Source organism: Sander lucioperca, chromosome 15, assembly GCF_008315115.2.
Source record: "Sander lucioperca isolate FBNREF2018 chromosome 15, SLUC_FBN_1.2, whole genome shotgun sequence".
NCBI classification, from domain to species: Eukaryota; Metazoa; Chordata; class Actinopteri; order Perciformes; family Percidae; genus Sander; species Sander lucioperca.
The window spans coordinates 13,603,047-13,620,590 of record NC_050187.1 but is presented as its reverse complement, the minus strand read 5'-3'; the positions used below and the strand labels follow the sequence as shown (position 1 = coordinate 13,620,590).

Genomic DNA, 17,544 nt, shown 5'->3' with positions numbered 1-17,544 from the left:
AAAAGACTTTAACCCACTTGTTGTCCTCGGGTCAAATTTGACGCATTTTCAAAAAAATTCTATGTCAGAAATTTGGACCAAATTGTCAAAAGAAATTGCGTGGATGTTCCATGCAGTGCTCTTCACAAGTAAAATAAATGATCAGTTCACTACTTTCATTGAATAGTGGGTGTTTTATTTAACTTTATAGCATTTGTAGAAATGTTATGTTGTGTGCAAATGCACACAACATAACCAAATACATAAACGCGCTGCACTTATGTATTTGGTTGTGTTGTGTGCATTTGTAGCATGTTTGCTAAATGCTGCGCATGTGTTGTCAAATTAATGAAGATGTTTTCTTCAATTGTTTGTGTTTTGTCTATTTGCATGTGTTTTCTTAAGTTGCAGGGCATTTGCCCCTGTCGGCCACCGTACACAGGGGTCTCCAATACAAAACTAGTCCTTTTGTTAGATAAACTCAAAGTTTCCCAATACGTCTCTGGGTAAAATGTTTCAATTGTATAAGTGATTACTTTTCAACAGCAGATATGCAGTTTGACGTATGGCTCCTACAAGCATCACAATGTTCTGTCTGTAAATTATACTTAAAATCCTATAATCTGGTGTTTTTCATTAGCAGGGCTCTTGCCATATTGTGTTGGAATAGAACTGTTTCAGAACAGAACAGCACCTCTGACATCTTTATCTGCATCCATTGTATTGACAGAAGTGACACAGCTAACAGCTCCAAATGCAAATCAAGCATGCAGTGACAAACCATTAGCTTTTATGGCTTTTCCCCCCAAGCAACTCATTGGCTTCCTGCGATTTTGAAGGGGTGGCTCAAGGGATGGCCATGTCGATTGTTTCACCATTTTGGCCCAGACTGAAATGGCTCGGAATTGGCATGACATTTTGTACAGACATCCTAGGATGAGCTGTGATAACTTCCTAATAACTGTGACTTTTCAACTAGCGTCATCATCAGGTCAAAATATTCAGTTTGTCCAATACTTTGGTTTATGGCTAAATGCGTGCAAAACTAATGACATTACCATCAGCCTCCGCTGTACTTTATGTTTAGTGCTAATTATCAAAAATTAGCATGCTACCATGCTAATATTAGATGGTGAACATGGTAAATGTCATCATGGCTGAATCTCACTTCCCTTATTTGACAGCTCCTCGCTCCTCGGTTGAACCGAAATTTGTTCTGGCCCTCCTTTGTGAAGGCCGTCTTAAAGCTCTTATTCCTGTCCCAATTGGGGGCGAGCATGGAGGAGTGGAGGAGGGATCTCTGAGGATCTATGAGTGAGGATACACAGAAAAGGAAAACTATAAATGCAGCTCCCTCCATACAGCTGACAAATAAATGTGACACTTTAAAGAAAAGATTTTCTCATTTCCTCTCCGCTCCCATGATTTCCTCCGTCTCTCCCATGCTTCCTCGGTGGGACAGACTAAAAGCCGATTTATGCTTCTGCGTTAATTCAACGCCGTGGGTACGTACTTAGGTATGTGGAGATACCGACCCTACGCTGGACCATACGCCGTAGCTTAACGTGCACCTCTTGAAAAATGTAACTACACGTCATGGTGACGCACGTCACTCGGCCGTGGCTTGGTAGCGTTGCATTTCCCCCTACGCATATCTGGGTTCTCCTTCTCCAAAAACAACATCAAAACAAGGAGAGGCTTAACTTTTCCTGCTACAGATTTCCAACCGTGGTCAGAAAGCACAGGGGAGACACTTTGTTTCTTCCTCTACGCCTCTAGAGTCGGTACTCGCCGAAGCTAATCAACGTCACTCTCTCACTTGCTCTACCACACACTCCCCACGCACACACATGCCGGCCCTGCTATTCTCTTAAAGAGATCGATGCACACACCAATGCAGAAAGTATAAACTTCAGGCCACTTAGGTTGCGGCGAAAGCTCTGCGCGGAGCCTCCGCACAACCATAAATCAGCCTTACGACGTAAGGAAAGGAAGACAAGTGGAGGAGTCGGGATGCAATTTAAGGGAAGTGAGATCCAGCTCATGTTAATAAGCAATGTGAGCATGTTAGCATGCTGATGTTAGGATCTATCTCAAAGCACAACTGTGCCTAAGTAAAGCCTAACAGAGCTACTGGCATGCCGATAGACTCTTGTTGAAATTACAGTACACATGTTAGTTCCATTCTTAGGGACATCCAGGATTTAATGTCCCCCACAAATAGGACTAATGTCCCCCCACAAATAGGACTGACTTTTTCAGAAAGCTGCATGCTTTTGGGCTGCTCTTTGGATGATTACATAACTAGAAATATCAGGCTCTCCACTCCTTTGACATGATCCCACTTACATTTGTGCATGGTAATGTGATAGCTCACATGGGCCCACAGAATACAATTTAATCCCAGTTTATCCCCCTGGTGTTTTCTTGGTGGAGTAAGGACAGGCAAAGAAGGTCGACACCAACTGAAAGTCAGTGTAGCAACTAAGATGTGAAGAAGTTAATTTTTAATAAATAAGTGAATAGGTGAAAATGGTTGTGAATAGACTGAAAATTCAGACATTTGGCAATATAATGCTAACCTCTTTTTTATTTTCTTGGTAGAAACTAGCTAAATGAACCAGATCCTGCCTCTTGGTTAATTGTCTTCGTTATATTTTGACATCTGACTCGGCAGCCTTTAGCTATAGTGTTTGATGTGCATCTGTCAAGCCATTTAGAATCTCCTTCTAAGTCGCTAAAGCCAAACAACAAATTAACCATTTAGAATCCTCAGACTATAGCCAAATAAATTCCCCATCTTCCCATCAGCTTTAGCACTGCAGTATGAAAGTTAATAACCGGAAAGTCATTGCTGGAATTCAATGATATGTTTATGGTGATAAGGAGCTATGAAGATTGGTGTGAGAGGGTAAATGAGGTGACGGGGACTAAGCTGCTTTGTGACTATGCATCGGGCTGAGGAGAAGGATCTGAGTCATTGAGGTGACAGTGTGTGGACAAGATAATGAAAACTTCAATAATATCTAAAAGAGGGAGGGAAGGACAATAAATCTGTAATCTGTGCCCCGAGATGTGATAACCCATTACCCACATAAAGATAACATCTGGTCCCCACACTCCTTCCTGGCATTAGATAACCGACCATTTTACATTTCACTTTCTTATGCTTTTCTAATCCCTTGGCCCAGGCAGTGAGAGCCATCCTAGTAATCACCCGCACAGCCACATATAAACAAACTCTTAATCTTCTCCAAACTTCAGAAAATTAACGTGGCTAATTTTTTGTAATGCACACGCACAGCTGTTTCCCATACAGGCTTGAAATGACCTGAATTTACCGGTGAGCCAAGACCATCCAAATTGGCTTTCAGTATTCACGTTTGTATTTTTCCATGTAATGCAAGCCATTAGATATAATGACCTAATGTCACATGCAATTACTACAACCATCTTGCCATTTCCTGTTTTAAAATCAAACCGTGTGGCCGGGTTAGCTCAGCTGGTAGAGCAAGCACACACATATAGAGGTTTACTCCTCGATGCCGCGGGTTTAACTCTGACCTGCGGCCCTTTGCTCCATGTCATTCCCCCTCTCTCTCCCCTTTCATGTCTTCATCTGTCCTGTGGAAATAAAGGCCTAAAATGCCCCAAAAAATAATCTTTAAAAAAAAATCAAACAATGACAGTTCTAAGAAATAAGAAAATAAATTGAAACTTTCAGTATTTTGTCAAAAGTACTCCTCAAATATTGTCTTTCTTTCACAGAACACAACTCTTCATATGCTTGTGTGTTTTATTTATATATTTCCTGCAGCAAAAACTCCAGCTGAAAAACAACATTTTGAGCAGCATTCTAGCTAAACAGAAAAATACTGCCAAAAGTACAAAGTACAACAGAAAAAGAAAAACATTCTTGAAGGTGAACATTGAAAAAGTTTTGTTCCATATTGCGAGCTTTTGTTTGTCAGACTTAACCACGTCTGCAGAAAATAAATCAAGAAAATTATTGTTACCCTTGATGGGAACAGAATCCAACCTCCAGCTGGAGAGCCAAAAACCTTCGTTGTACCATGTGATGGATTGTGTGGGTGTCTCAACGTGTAATGCACAACCTTGCAACATTGTACTGATGAGTTACTTCAGTTCAGCTATGTAGATTATGATTGTATTCTTTGGATCCATGCTCAACACGGCCTGCAGCTTCAGGTATTCTGTTCACATATCTGGGTCAAACATCCCACTGAGAAGCTATCTAAGTGTTGTGTTCTAATAGAAATATGCTTTGATAAGTCTCCTCAGTTCCTTACTTTTCAGTTTTCTGTTATAGTCAATGTGTCACATCGGGTGAGTTACTGCATATGATTTTTGGCCAATTTACACAAAACACACTAAAAACCTATGCTATTCACAGTAACCATACCATACCATAATACAAATAAAATATACCTATAAACCCAATATGTAAATGGTGATACATGGTGGTATGTTTCTGAAGAGCCAGATTGATTTGTGGACCCACCCACCTCCTAGGATGCATTGTCTGTGTATTTTGTTTTATTTAAAGGGGAATTTCTGTACTTTACAACCTAAAAGTGCTTGTTTTTGCCACTGACAGGCTCAGATCATTATGAGTGTCTGACTACATTATGGAGAGATGTAGAAGGTGCCGTTATCCTGCCATGCTTTCCTGTGTAACTTACTGATGCCAGGTCAACACAGTAACTTTAGCTAATAGCATTAGCTTACTTCCGCTTTGTCTGCACCTCTCCACTCTTGGAACAGCATTTTTCTTGTAGCTGTACCACAACTAGACTCAACTTCAGCCTTGTCCATATGCAAAGGTAAAGTCTATATAAGCTGCGCAAAGTGTAGCTTTACATTTCATTGGCACAAATCAGAAATGCGCAATTGAAAATCTTTTAGACAACACATACGCTTTTTGTTATCACAAACTCCCCAGAACTCCTCTCACCCAAGTCGCGTTTCACACCGCTGTCTTCTACAAGTCGCCTAGCGAGATTTCAAAATGTGCACGAACCTAGGCGCATTTTACTAATTAGCAGTTAAAATAACAATACAATGCTATTGACTTTAGACCAGGTTTTTGTTGGTCAATGCGATCACTTCCCGCTGCCTCAAGATAGCAATATGCCAAGAATTCACGTCAATACACCTCCCTGTAAGACCAGCACGCCCATGGGCGCAAAGATGGGCGCGGGTGCATTTGCTATTTGAACGACGCGGGCGCTGGACTGGAAATTGACAACTGTGTCGGTCTTAAACTAGCAAAGACACTTGCGTCGGTCTTTGCGCTGCGATGCGCCGGGTGCAAGATAGGGCCCAGAGGCATACAAGACAAGAAACAATGGCTAGTTTCATTAAAATGTAGTAACTGTTGCAACTTAGTTGTATATAAACGTAATTCCAAGCAGACAGGAGACTCAGAGTGAGACTCTGGAAATCTCTGCGTCAAGAAATAGTTCCAGCACATAACCCTCAGTTCTTACACTTCCAGTTCGATACGAATGAAATAAATGAGATATAAGTGTTATTTAGTGAGTGGAGGTGCTGGTAGGCAATTTTGCTGTTGTTACTTTGGACAGAGCCAGGCTAGCTGTTTCCCTTTGTTTGTTTGTTTGTTCCTGCAAAGCTAAGCTAACCAGCTGATGGCTGTAGCCCCATATTTAAAGGTGCAATAGGTAAGACTTAAAAAACTAACTTTCTGTCATATTTGCTGAAACTGACCCTATGTTCAAGTAGAACTACATGAAGCAGGTAATTTAAAAATCTGGCTCCTCTGGCACCACCTACAGCCTGTAGTGTGATTTGCAAAAATCCACGCTCCCTGTTCAGATGCACCAATTAGGGCCAGGGTGGGTGTCTAACTGCGTGTCAATCACTGCTCATGCACACATATTCATTCTCCTTTGTGGAGCTTAGGAGACCGTTTTGGGCTTTAGCAGAAAGGGGGGAGGGACTGAGAAGTTGTTCATGTTCAAAATTTTGGGCTAAGTCCTGGATCTTCGCAATCCTACCTACAGCACCTTTAACAGACAGACGTGCGAGTGGTATCGAGCTTCGTATCTAACGCTCTGCTTCAAAGCAAATAAACGTATCTCTTTAAAGCTTTTATCATTTCAAAGTATATTGTGATTGAGTAAGCATATTTAAATTGTTGGTAATCAGCCCTTGTGAAATATTTCTTTTGAGTATTTCCCCTACATCACTGAAGCAATATTGCTCAAATTCTCATAAACATGACTGCATTTATGTAGGACATGCTGCATATATGTAGGACATGCGGAATCACGTGTGATAACACAACACGCCATTACATTAAGGATTTAAAGCATGTGGATTTTAATGAGCCAAGAGACATAAACTTCAATAATAAATTCCCTAAGTAGTTTTGTAAAAGAAAAACAAACCTAGCAAATGTGATTACAGTCAGGATATTGCAAAACATTTTGGAGGCATTTGAATGGTCCTTTTACATACTTTGACAGCTACAGTACATTTTTGCAGTGTATTTCAAACTTTATATTGCACAAGCCCCCAAACATACTGTACATCTTGGTTAAATATGTGCAGCTATACAGGTCACACTCCAAAGCCCAGCCTCACTTTGACAGTGTTTAGTTTTGACAGGGGTCAGGGAAAAAGCTCCTGACATTTAAAAGCTGACTGACAAGATAAAGTCAGTGCAGTTTTTCTGTCCTTACTCTGAGGGCAACATTTGCAAAGTGATCCTTTCCTGGTTTCATGTTCTGCTCTGTCGGTTACATTCAGATATGTCAGTTTCCCATGCTGCTGTGAAGTGTCTATAAGCAGAGCAGTGTGAGCATCTGTGACAATTTATGGACAAAGGTGAGCTCAAAACGAGACCTGTTTACATTCAGGATGGGCTGCATGCGTCCTGTCACAGCTCAGTGACTGCTGAAGGGCAACTATCTAGGACTAGGATGAGCAATATGATAACCACTTTATCTGGCAACAAGTTCCAGCATCTTCTGTTGGCTCTCAGGAAACAGTGGTACATTCGCATCATAACTGTCAGCTTGGATAAATGTATCATATCTACAGTACAGTGTGGGTGGTTTTAGAAAAAAAACAAAACAGCAACATTCTGTCAGACTTCATCAGAGCTATGCTGTTTCCTTGAAGTGTCCATCCATCCTTTTACCACAGTTCAATAAGTATGGACAGATGAGCTGAAGGGCCTGAAGAAAGTACACCCGTTCACACATCAAAGCAAACTCGTTTAGAATTTGATGGTCCAGACATGCAGGTTTTCTGTTTGGGTTTCTTGCAGCGTAATATTGAGTTATTGATACTGTGTTGTAGTAGTTAAAGGTGTAGTATGTAACATTTCCGCATTAAAATGTCTAAAAACGACTAGACCAATGTTATATATTTTGTTAAAATGTGTACTTACATTATCCAAAATTATCCAAAAATCTGAAATTTAATTCAAGGTAACGGTCGTGTCATTTGGTCGCCCGTCAATGGCGTCATATAACTTTTACTCTCTAGAGTTGCTGAGTTGAGAGAACTTCCGAGAATATACAGACTACAATGTGCTATGACAAGTGGCTCATGCCAGCCATAGATATGCATACATCTATGATGCCAGCCAACAAGCTAATGCGCAAGGTAATGTTATAACGTTACAACAACGTTCAACACGCTTATTAGTTATTTTTAGTATGTCTGTTTTGACCATGGATAACAGCGCTGGGCTACCCCACAATTTAATTTGCCACGTAACATTAGCTACCGTAACTGTATGGGTAGTCAACTTATCTAATAGTAATTAATCAAGTTAACGTTACATTAGCTAATGTTATTCACGGCTATTTCATTAGAATTAGTGTTGTCAGTTAAACGCGTTATTAACGGCGTTAACGCAAACCCATTTTAACGTTGTCAATTTTTTTATCGCGAGATTAACGTTCTTTTTGGCCTAGCAAACTTTGTAGTTTTTTTCACATGCTGTTGCAACAACTAGTGACGTTAGAAAAACTACAACACCACACCGGATCTAGCTAGACTGGAAACAATACAACAGACACACTTGTTTGGGCTTGCGAGCCGGCCAAAGAGTAGTACATACCTGCAAACTAGTCGCTTTTGGGGCGAAAATCGCCATTTTGAATGGGAAAATGTCATCCACGTGAATCTAGTTTTTATTTGGGGGGGGGTCCAAGACCTGGTGCTAATACAGCACCGGTGTCTTAACGACCGTTATCTACCGGACCGAATAGCAACGCAGATTTCGGTGCCTTATTTAGGTGCCACTTAAATGCCTGCGCTTCTCTCTGATGCTCCGAAAACGGACGTTAGAGGGAACTGAAACATCGCCGCAAATTTTATATTTTTGAACATACAGAACAGACAAATACAATTGAACAAGGTGCTCGTTTTTTAAATATATATATATATATATATGAAGACAACAACTCCCATGATCCCACGGTACTTCACAACGTCATCAAAGTCCTTCTTGTGTTATTGTTTTTAATTGAGAGACCCCTTGTGGCAGAAATTACTGTGCGTTTAAAGCAGCATCAGTCTTGGAGTGATGAGGATGTGATCCCTCACCGGCTTCCCACCTACAAACTTTTTGAAACATCACTACCGGGGATCGAACCCAACATTCTGCAGTGTTGGATTGTGTCACCCCTGTAGTATCTTCTTACAAAAGGCCTTTTCGCACACATAAAAATGAGAAGCTAAGTAAACCATCTAGCAGTCAACTGCATATTTCTCCAATAGCCAGGAAATGTCAAATGATTTCTGGCCAGAAGGAAATGTCAAGTTGTGGTGCTGCCTATAAAAAATATCCTTTTCACAGGTTTAGCTGTTGCCTACCATTACAGTCCTTTTTGAAATAAGCTGAGAAGTTATACTTTTTTTACCTTTCTGTGCTTCTTTTGTTTTGGAAAAATCATTTTGAAAATCATTTGTAACTCTCATTTTAAGTGGTTGCAATTGCAATGCTGGCAGTGAAAACAAAAATGCAAGAAAGGAAATCTTTCTGAGTAAGTGTCCCAGTATAATGATGAAAATCTGTCTGTCATCACTGACATTTTTTTCAACTGGACAGCTTTGGATTAGCTTTGACAGCTAATGTTTTGTACTATAACTTATACATTGGATGGGCGTGATAAACATACACAGAAACTGCACTCTGCACCAACATGGCTGCATTATCTGCATGTCTAACAGAGGGAGCTGCAGATACTGTTGCAGGCGTAGCCTCCAATGGCATCCCAATTTGGAGATGACATTTCAGGACAAAGACGTGTTTCTCATTAGGTGACTTCAGGGAATGCTGTGATAGGACAGATACCTTTTTCAATTTCATGGCGAAAACTAGCTGAAGTTTGGGTTGTCTGATTGCAGTGGAGTTCAAAGGATTGGGGAAAAGCAATTGAACATAACCCGGGGCTGCCATTTTGGATATCTGGGTTAATAGTGGAGAAAACATGTACTTGCGATTCAGCTACAACTGCAAAGCAAAAAAAATAATCAGCTAAGCTTAAAAGGGCTCATTAGTTAGAGCTTTCTCTGTGAGAAACATGTCGCCAAGCAGGGAGTTTCCCCCCTGCGTCTCTTTTTACTCTGGGAAATCTAAATGCAAAATGACTCCTTTCAACAAAGGTTCCCATCTGAACGAATTAAGGAGAGGGGAGGAAAGAGAGCAAGCTGGCAGGTGCATTTCCTGCTTCTACTTCTAATGGGGATTTTAATGGCAGCAGAACATTTCCCCTAATGTTGGCTCTTGTCCAGAGTTGCCTTTTGTAAGGCTACCTGGCTATGCAGTGAGACCTGGTCACAGGAGATGCTGTAGGTCTTTAGGTCTCCTGCACGGCTTTTGTCTTGCCTGTATGCTTGTCTCTGTTGTCTGTGGCTGACATTCATGCAAATGGATTTCATAGCTCAAGTCTCTCTTGTCTGTCGAGGCAGCATTGTCCAGAGTAGAAACACAATGAGTGTCAGGGGAAACTTCTCGTACATTCTTCAGAGATCAATGGAGCTGCACTGGTACCACTGAATGGATGAGAAATATGAACGCCCTTTATGCGGAGCTCATGTACTGTGAGATCAAGATGAGATTTGAAGCTGGCACATTATGTCTCTCCTGATTTGCATGCTGTGTGTTCTAATAAAATGTCATCAACTCATTCCATCACTTTTATTTTTCATTTCCCTTGGCTGTCTCTCTTCTGTTATCCTCTCCCACCATTCTTGACTCTCTGCGTTTCTTCGCTATACCACTATTAACGCAAATCTGCAGATGTCTGAGAAAGGAGAATAGAGGGCTGATTTTATGCTAATGCGCTCTGCGTAAAGAGAGTTTTCATAAACAAGCAGCATGTTGGCTAGATTGAATGGAAATGTCATTCATGTGCAAATACACATTACATTTTACTAAATTCTTAGACGCCTCTATTCACAGATGCATTCCTGCCATGCTTTCTTTGTAACATGATAAAGGGCTTGTGTTAAAGAATCTCTGTGTGTCTTAACTTCCAAACTGGATTTTCACATCATTGCAGTGGTAAGTGGTGAAATGAAACTGAGTTTTGAATACATCTATTTTCCTCTGCGTTTCAGCTTGGACACAACTGAAATGAAAATACATATTTGTTTTTTGTGACATAAAGATCTGTTGTCAGTTCTGTTTTAAATTAGACAGCGTATGTCCTCTTCTGGGGAAAGAAAATGTGTGCCCAAACAAAGAATCTTACATTTTATATACTGCATACCAATTGTTGTGACGCAGGGTATCCATCCACGTCCCTGTATAGAGTCAAGAAACATTTATATTGTTGTTATATAGAGTAGTAACTGTTGGATCAAAATAAGGCCAACTGAATATCATATTGTGAAATTAAATTGGTGGAGGAAAGCAAGATCATATAATCAGATCCCTGTCCTATCAGCTTTTGTTCTGTCAGTCATATGATCCAAGAAAAAGAAGTTCAAATAAATGACTAGAAAATCTGACATTTCAGAATTTTCCATGTGCTTTTGTGATCCCCACCTAGAAATGACCTTTTGTAGATTTTAAAGAGAGGAATTCAAACAGCATAAAGTCAGACAGATGGTTTTCAAAGTAAAATATTTTAAGTGCTATAAGAAAAGAGCCAATTTCCGACTGCTCAAAGGATTAGTTTGGATATTTTGAGGTGGTGTTGTATGAGGTACTTATCCATAGTGATCCAAACTAACCCTTTAAAACCAAAGTTACACACTAACACAAACAAACTGCTGACTGCCATCTATAGGTAATACACTGACTATAATTGCTACCTCATACAACCCCTCTTCATAAGATCCAAACTATCCCTTTAACCTGACCTAGATCTACATTAGCTATCTGTTCAGGCTAAACTACATTGACTGACTGGTCCAGATTGGTCATTTAGATGCAAAATGATGTGGTCCTCTTTCCTTCTATAGATGTTTATGTCTTCCTTTTACTAAAAGAAAGCAATAAATTCAAACGTGATTTTACTGTATTGTTGAGTTGGTGATCTTTGTAATTTGGGTTGGACATCTACTGGAAGCTAAAACTTTGTTCTTGCTGTTTGCAGTTTACATTCAGGGATATTTTTCTCTGACATATTCAGTGGGCTTCAATTTCACCTCCCTTACAGTATTTTGCTCTCATTTATAGCATCACAATCAAAACCGCACAAAGAAGTAACGTTAATAGCTGAGATCAATCAAAACGCAGGAAATTGTACATCGATTGTGTTGTAACGAAGGATATAATCTATGAGACATAATATCCTTAATTTGCCAGGCTTGCAAAACCTTAATTAGATCAGCAGCTTATCTGCAGCCCTTAGTGTTATTAGTAGTGAGAGGTGTACAGAGATCTTATGAAGGAGAAAGAGATGTGCCTTGGATTGATCTTCTCTGGCCTACTGGATCATGGCACGTGGCAATCTTTGCAGCATTACAAATAGACAGGACCTTTAAATTGTGTCTGACTACTCACCAGAGACCAATCACTCTAAACCGAGACTGGAGCCGGCTGTAATATGTGTGTGAAATGAGAAACATAACAGTAACGCTGTGCACAGTTTCCCTGATGAATGAGACCCCCTTTAAACTCACTTAAGTGTATTGGCTTTGATAGACCAGAAATTTAACCCTTTCGTTTCACCGCAGCTTTAAAGATCACTCCATCAGCATCTCTTTGTAACCACCAACCACTTCAGTGAAAGCTGACAGAGACAGCAACCTCAATGAAACCAACAGGAGAATGTACATATTCAAATATGCATGGATACAGTTCAAGGCCAAAAAAAGAGAATGTCTTCGTCTGTCTCATTTAATCTCATCCAGTGAACGTGTTTATCATCACACAGTATGAAGGAGGAAGGCAGGTGTTGACTCTGCCTCCGGAGACACCAACTCAGATAAACACTAAACACTGCTGCGGGTAGCCTATCATGCGACTCCCACGCACACTCATCTGCAGCACAACGCCACAAAGCTCCTCGGGGGTCAGCATATGGCTGCACATAATTTTCTCCTGAGCCTCTGAAGTAGCCCTAAACACTTCTCATTAATGCGTCAATGTGGTCCAACTTTTGCTGCATTTAGGTCCCAACAGCATTTTAACTGTGAACTAATAATACTAATATGTTCTCTCTGCTAGAACAATGACCACATTATCAGATTTGATTTATTAGGGCTGTAATGCAATTGCCAGGAAAAGCCAGCAGACACGTAAATTGTATCCTATTATAACTTTATTGATGGTGTAAACAGAAACGTATGGTCTCACTGATGATTTGAATGATGACAGAGATATTTATCGACAGTGTTGTAAACTACAGTATATGCTCAGGCCGACATGTTGCTTTGCCCATTCAGTATGTGCTCTTTCAAGGGATAATGTTCATTATTTAGAGCTTTCTGCACACCTACGTATGTAGTATACAGCTCATCTTTGGTGTAGCTATGCGGAGGCTCATAGTGGCTTACAATGATCCAAGAAGGTTGTTGCTTCAGGTTCCCAGGTGGCATCATACCAGTCAACTGTTTGTGTCCCCTGGTGTCCCTACATGTGACGCACTTCTTAGACATTGAATGTATAATTTATGTGTTGCTTGGATGATTCATAGAACAGCATCATAGGGGCTTTAACCAGCCCTAGTAAGAGCTGCACTCAGTACTCATTAAGGCTCAGAAAACACTGGTAAGATAGCCTGCATATAAATGTTTTCTTTTAACTGAATGATGATTTTTTTTTTTATCTTGTATGTCTTATCTTCTTTTTGCTATGGACCCTCTTGTGAGTCTGAAATAAAGCTTGAATTGGATCCTTGGAGGGAGTTACAAAGCAGACCCTTTCCTCCACTGGTGTTACCCACACTCACGTTGCTAAGTTTTCACAAACGTCACAAAGACCTGATGCCCTTGAAGTTCTAAATTTAAACAAGAACATGCATGACTGCAATCTTTAAGCCATGTGCAGTGATTCAGAAAAGGATTGATTTTTAGCTTGTAATCAAAAGGCTTGCTCATTAAAAATGTCAGACTTTCATGGTGTGGAGGTGGTGGTGGCCTAAAACAAAAGCTCACACCTAAAAATAAAGATCTGCTTGGAGACCATTTGCTTGTCATCATTCTGGCATGATGAAAGATCTGTGGCTTTCAGTCAAATATCTGAGAAAGAATAAGACGATGTTACCTAACAGATGTGGGTAACAGGTATTGTTTGTTGCGTATATGTGTACGTCAGAGAGATGCATTGCTATATTTGCTCTCCTCTGACTGTTAGCTGGCTTTAATAACACAAAATGCCCTGCAACCTTTTTTAAAACATCATCACTAGCAGCCTCCTCCTTTTAGAAGCATGCCTGCCACTAAGCAGGTGTTATCTGACATACTGATGCATGGGTATTTTATTATCTTCTCTTGAATGCAATAAAGGTGAAAGGCGGGCTTATAAAATGTCAGACTGTTGTGTTGGGGAAACATCAACAGTGTCACAATATGCACCCACCCACTCACACTTTTAGGAAGAGGAGGTTAAATCAAGAGGGTCATGGAAGCAAGAGATAGAAAAGAAAAGAAAGGCAGGGAGAATAAGAGATCCTACCAAAAATGCAGACAGTCTGCCATCTATTGGATGGATCACAATGTGCAAATTAGTGTTTAATGTCCTACATTTTGTTGTAGCGGTGTTTTGCAACACTAGGTGGCATTGCAACACTAGGTGGCATTGCATTCCACAGAGTCATACATTAATCATTTTGTTCATTATGGTAATTCTGAGGTGGTAGCATTTCCTTCAAAGGGCAGAAAACGATGACAAAATAATAAATACCAGAAGGAAGCCAACCTGCACTGCAGATTTTTGTTGAAAAAACTTTGGTCTTCATCCCCAGGCACCCTAATATAATAAGAAAAGTCAGTGATTTCCCCTTTTAACAATACTTTTATTCATACAAAATATATTATCTGACATAGCTTTCTTTCTTTCTTTTTCTAGCTTTAGTTCTCTCTGTTCATTTTATTTAAAGCACATTGTGTTTTCCTCTGTATAAAAAGTGCTTTACTTTGCCATGAATATATTGCTAAATTCTATATTGAACCTAATCTTTTTTTAAATGTTGGAATAAAGAATAGTGAGCTTAAGAAGGAAACATTTTGAAATTGTATCACGATTGCCATCACCATAATAAATAACCCTAGGGGATGTTGTCACTGTTACAGTTTGGAAGATTAAATGCTGTCAGGTGCACAGAGTTGCCTAGCAATGATTAAATATTAGATTGCTTAACACTCAGAGAATGTTTTGCAGTGGCAACAATATATCCCATGAGATTGCAGACAAAGTGCTGAGCATATTTGCGTATTCACCTGTGGGTGTCTTTGTGAGCCAATGGTTAACTGCTCTATTGAAGGTCTAAACAAACAGTCGGAAAAGTCTATAAGCAAAGGTGGACATGCCAGCAATAATGATTTGATGAAAGAATGATGTCAAACTACAGATTGTGCAAAACATTTGACAGAATCAGGAAGTATTTTTTTTCCCCCCCAGTCAGTTGAAACAGGCTGTCACACACGTTACCCAACCCTCCTGAGCATGTCAAGTCAAGTCAAGTCAGCTTTATTTGAGTCCTTAGTCACAGTTACTGTCAATGGGTTTCACAACACCTGCATTATGAGAACAATGACCAGGTGTCATTATATGATCAGAGACTGATGACGAATCATGAATAAAGTAGTTATTATCAAAGCAGGTCCTGCCTACTTGGAAGTTAAATGTGAACATTTTCAGATTATTTTTTAGGAATTGCAATTTAATAATATAACCATGCACAGCAATGTCCAAGTCTTCACTGTAGTGTCTATAGGTATTGTACCACCAAAAAAGGCCCATGGAAAACAATTGTTTGTATCTTTTTTTGACAGAAACACAACAGTGTTAGAAGTACTCACTTATTACAATAACCTGTTCAACGAGCATTTACAGTATATTTGCACTACAATTATATGTAGGCTTACCTCTCCACAACACCTTTTTCAACTACATTTATGCTGCATTCATGAGCAATGAAGAACCAAGTCAAGTAGCCTATGGTAGTTTACATGTGGTTACAATTTAAAATCCTTTCATTTTATATAGACTGCTTACAAAATTATTCTCAATTTTAGAAGGCAAGTGTGTATTCACCAGAAGATGTGCTTACAGGTCTACATTGCCCAGAGTAGACACTTAGCATGTCTGTGTAAGCAAATCTGATATTATTATGTTGTTTATGCCCATTATTCTTTATTAACAATTCACAGAGCCAAAAAACAGAAATGATGGGGGAGTGGAGATGAACAAGACTATAAATGCTATTTCCTGTAACATTACTGCCTATAATATGTTCCTGCCATATCATAAATCTTTACATGACATGTAAAAAGAGCATAGCAATATGTTTTGAGGCCTGGTGGTTGATGGTAAACATGTCCCACCCTAGAAGCAGGGACGTGCTGCCCCCTATCAGTACTGATATGCCCCGCCCCGTCTATCAGCATCTCCAGTCAGTGTAGAGGAGCTGGGAGTCTGGAGGAGCAGGAGCAGGCAGCACAGAGTTCAGCGGCTCCCGCGTTCGTCCGACACTCAGCTAGAGCTGCTCTCCAGACAGTGGAGGTGATGATGGCGGCGGCTGTAGAGAGAGGAGGCGTCCGGGCCGCTTTCCTGAACCCGAGCAGCGGTGGCGGCGGTGGACCAGCACCGACAACCCTCCAAACTGGAGCGTTAGCCGGGGCTGTGGTCCTGGGCTCGGGCTCCGACAGCATGCCTGTACCCATGAACCTCTTTGCGACCTGGGAGATAGACCGATCATCCCCAAGCTGCGTTCCAAGGTAACGTTAAAAGTGTTGTGTTACCACAAACCACAATGTTTACAAATCACCATATCGTTCAATACATATTGGGCTAACGTTGGACAAACAACGCCCTCATTGACTGTAACGTTATGGAAGAGATAGCTACGAGCTGCCACACATTTCCAAAACAGTGTTGGGTGGTTGGCTTACTAGCGCGCTAACTAGCAATGTGGCTAATGCTAAAGCTACCTAGCAAATAGCACTGGTGCTCGAGTTTCTCTCATGTTTCGTGCTAAAAGCATTTTACTTAAAATCGTATTTTTTTTTTTTTGTTAATAACGAAGCAGTTGGCTAAATTGGACAGTGCTTGCATGTCTAATGTACATTCATATTGTAGACGTTGTCTCAAAGTGTGTAATTGTTTTCTTAACAGTTGGTGTATTCAGTTTTATTCCGACCGTTATGACTACTAGCTAGCGTTAACAAAAGTTCAGCTAACTAGTTTAGCGTAATTGCTGCTGCTCATTTTCTGTGTTGTGGCTACCTTGGCAAAGCTTTGCAAATATTACGTTTGCTTTTGTCCATGCAGGCCTGTGCTTGAACTGATTGACGGAATGCATGCCACCTAATAGCAACATAACTGTCTATAAATACAGTGACATGAATGCCGTTCGTCTCATAACTAGTAGGCATCCTTTTCCTCCTTTAGCAGCAATGTGTGTCATGAGCTGTTTGGGAAAATGTGCTGTTCAACAGCTGGCTGGCCATTTGAAATTCACAAACATGTTTTATGTTCAGATACCCCTGCATAGCTCAGTGTTGGCTAACCTGTCAAACACAGCTATAAGACCAGCACAAACACAATCACAACCACTTATGGGGTTGACATAGCAGCTGGCACAAGGACAGAGTGAACTGTTTTGATTGTCACTTTAGTGTATGCAAAGTTACTCGCAGTCATCCCATTGTATTCCTGTTATTCTCATGACACAGTTTCATTTTGAGTATAGCAGTAATATTTAGCAATACTCTGCATCAGTATATTGTCAGTGAGCAGGCACTGCTGCCACCTGACTAGAAACCTCTAGGGAGCTGTGGGCACATTAATCAGCTTTGACCTAGATCGGCTCCACTCATTGGGAGAGAAGTGGGCTTGCAAGGGGAGGGTTTCCTACACAGTCAATGTGCGTGTGCATGTGTGTGTGT

The 17,544-nt window shown here is 40.5% G+C and overlaps 1 protein-coding gene across 2 annotated transcripts in view; it reads left to right on the top strand.

Moving 5' to 3' along the window:
• The first annotated feature begins 16,036 nt into the window (after positions 1–16,036).
• Positions 16,037–17,544, top strand: part of zmp:0000000755 (phosphofurin acidic cluster sorting protein 2) — a 54,654-nt gene continuing 53,146 nt past the window's right edge. The window contains exon 1 of one of the 2 annotated variants that reach the window (XM_031284070.2): positions 16,037–16,374. In XM_031284070.2, coding sequence (XP_031139930.1) covers positions 16,163–16,374 — 212 coding nt within the window. In that variant the 5' untranslated portion in view covers positions 16,037–16,162. The remainder of the gene's footprint in view (positions 16,375–17,544) is intronic. The other variant, XM_031284072.2, reaches the window with a different exon arrangement.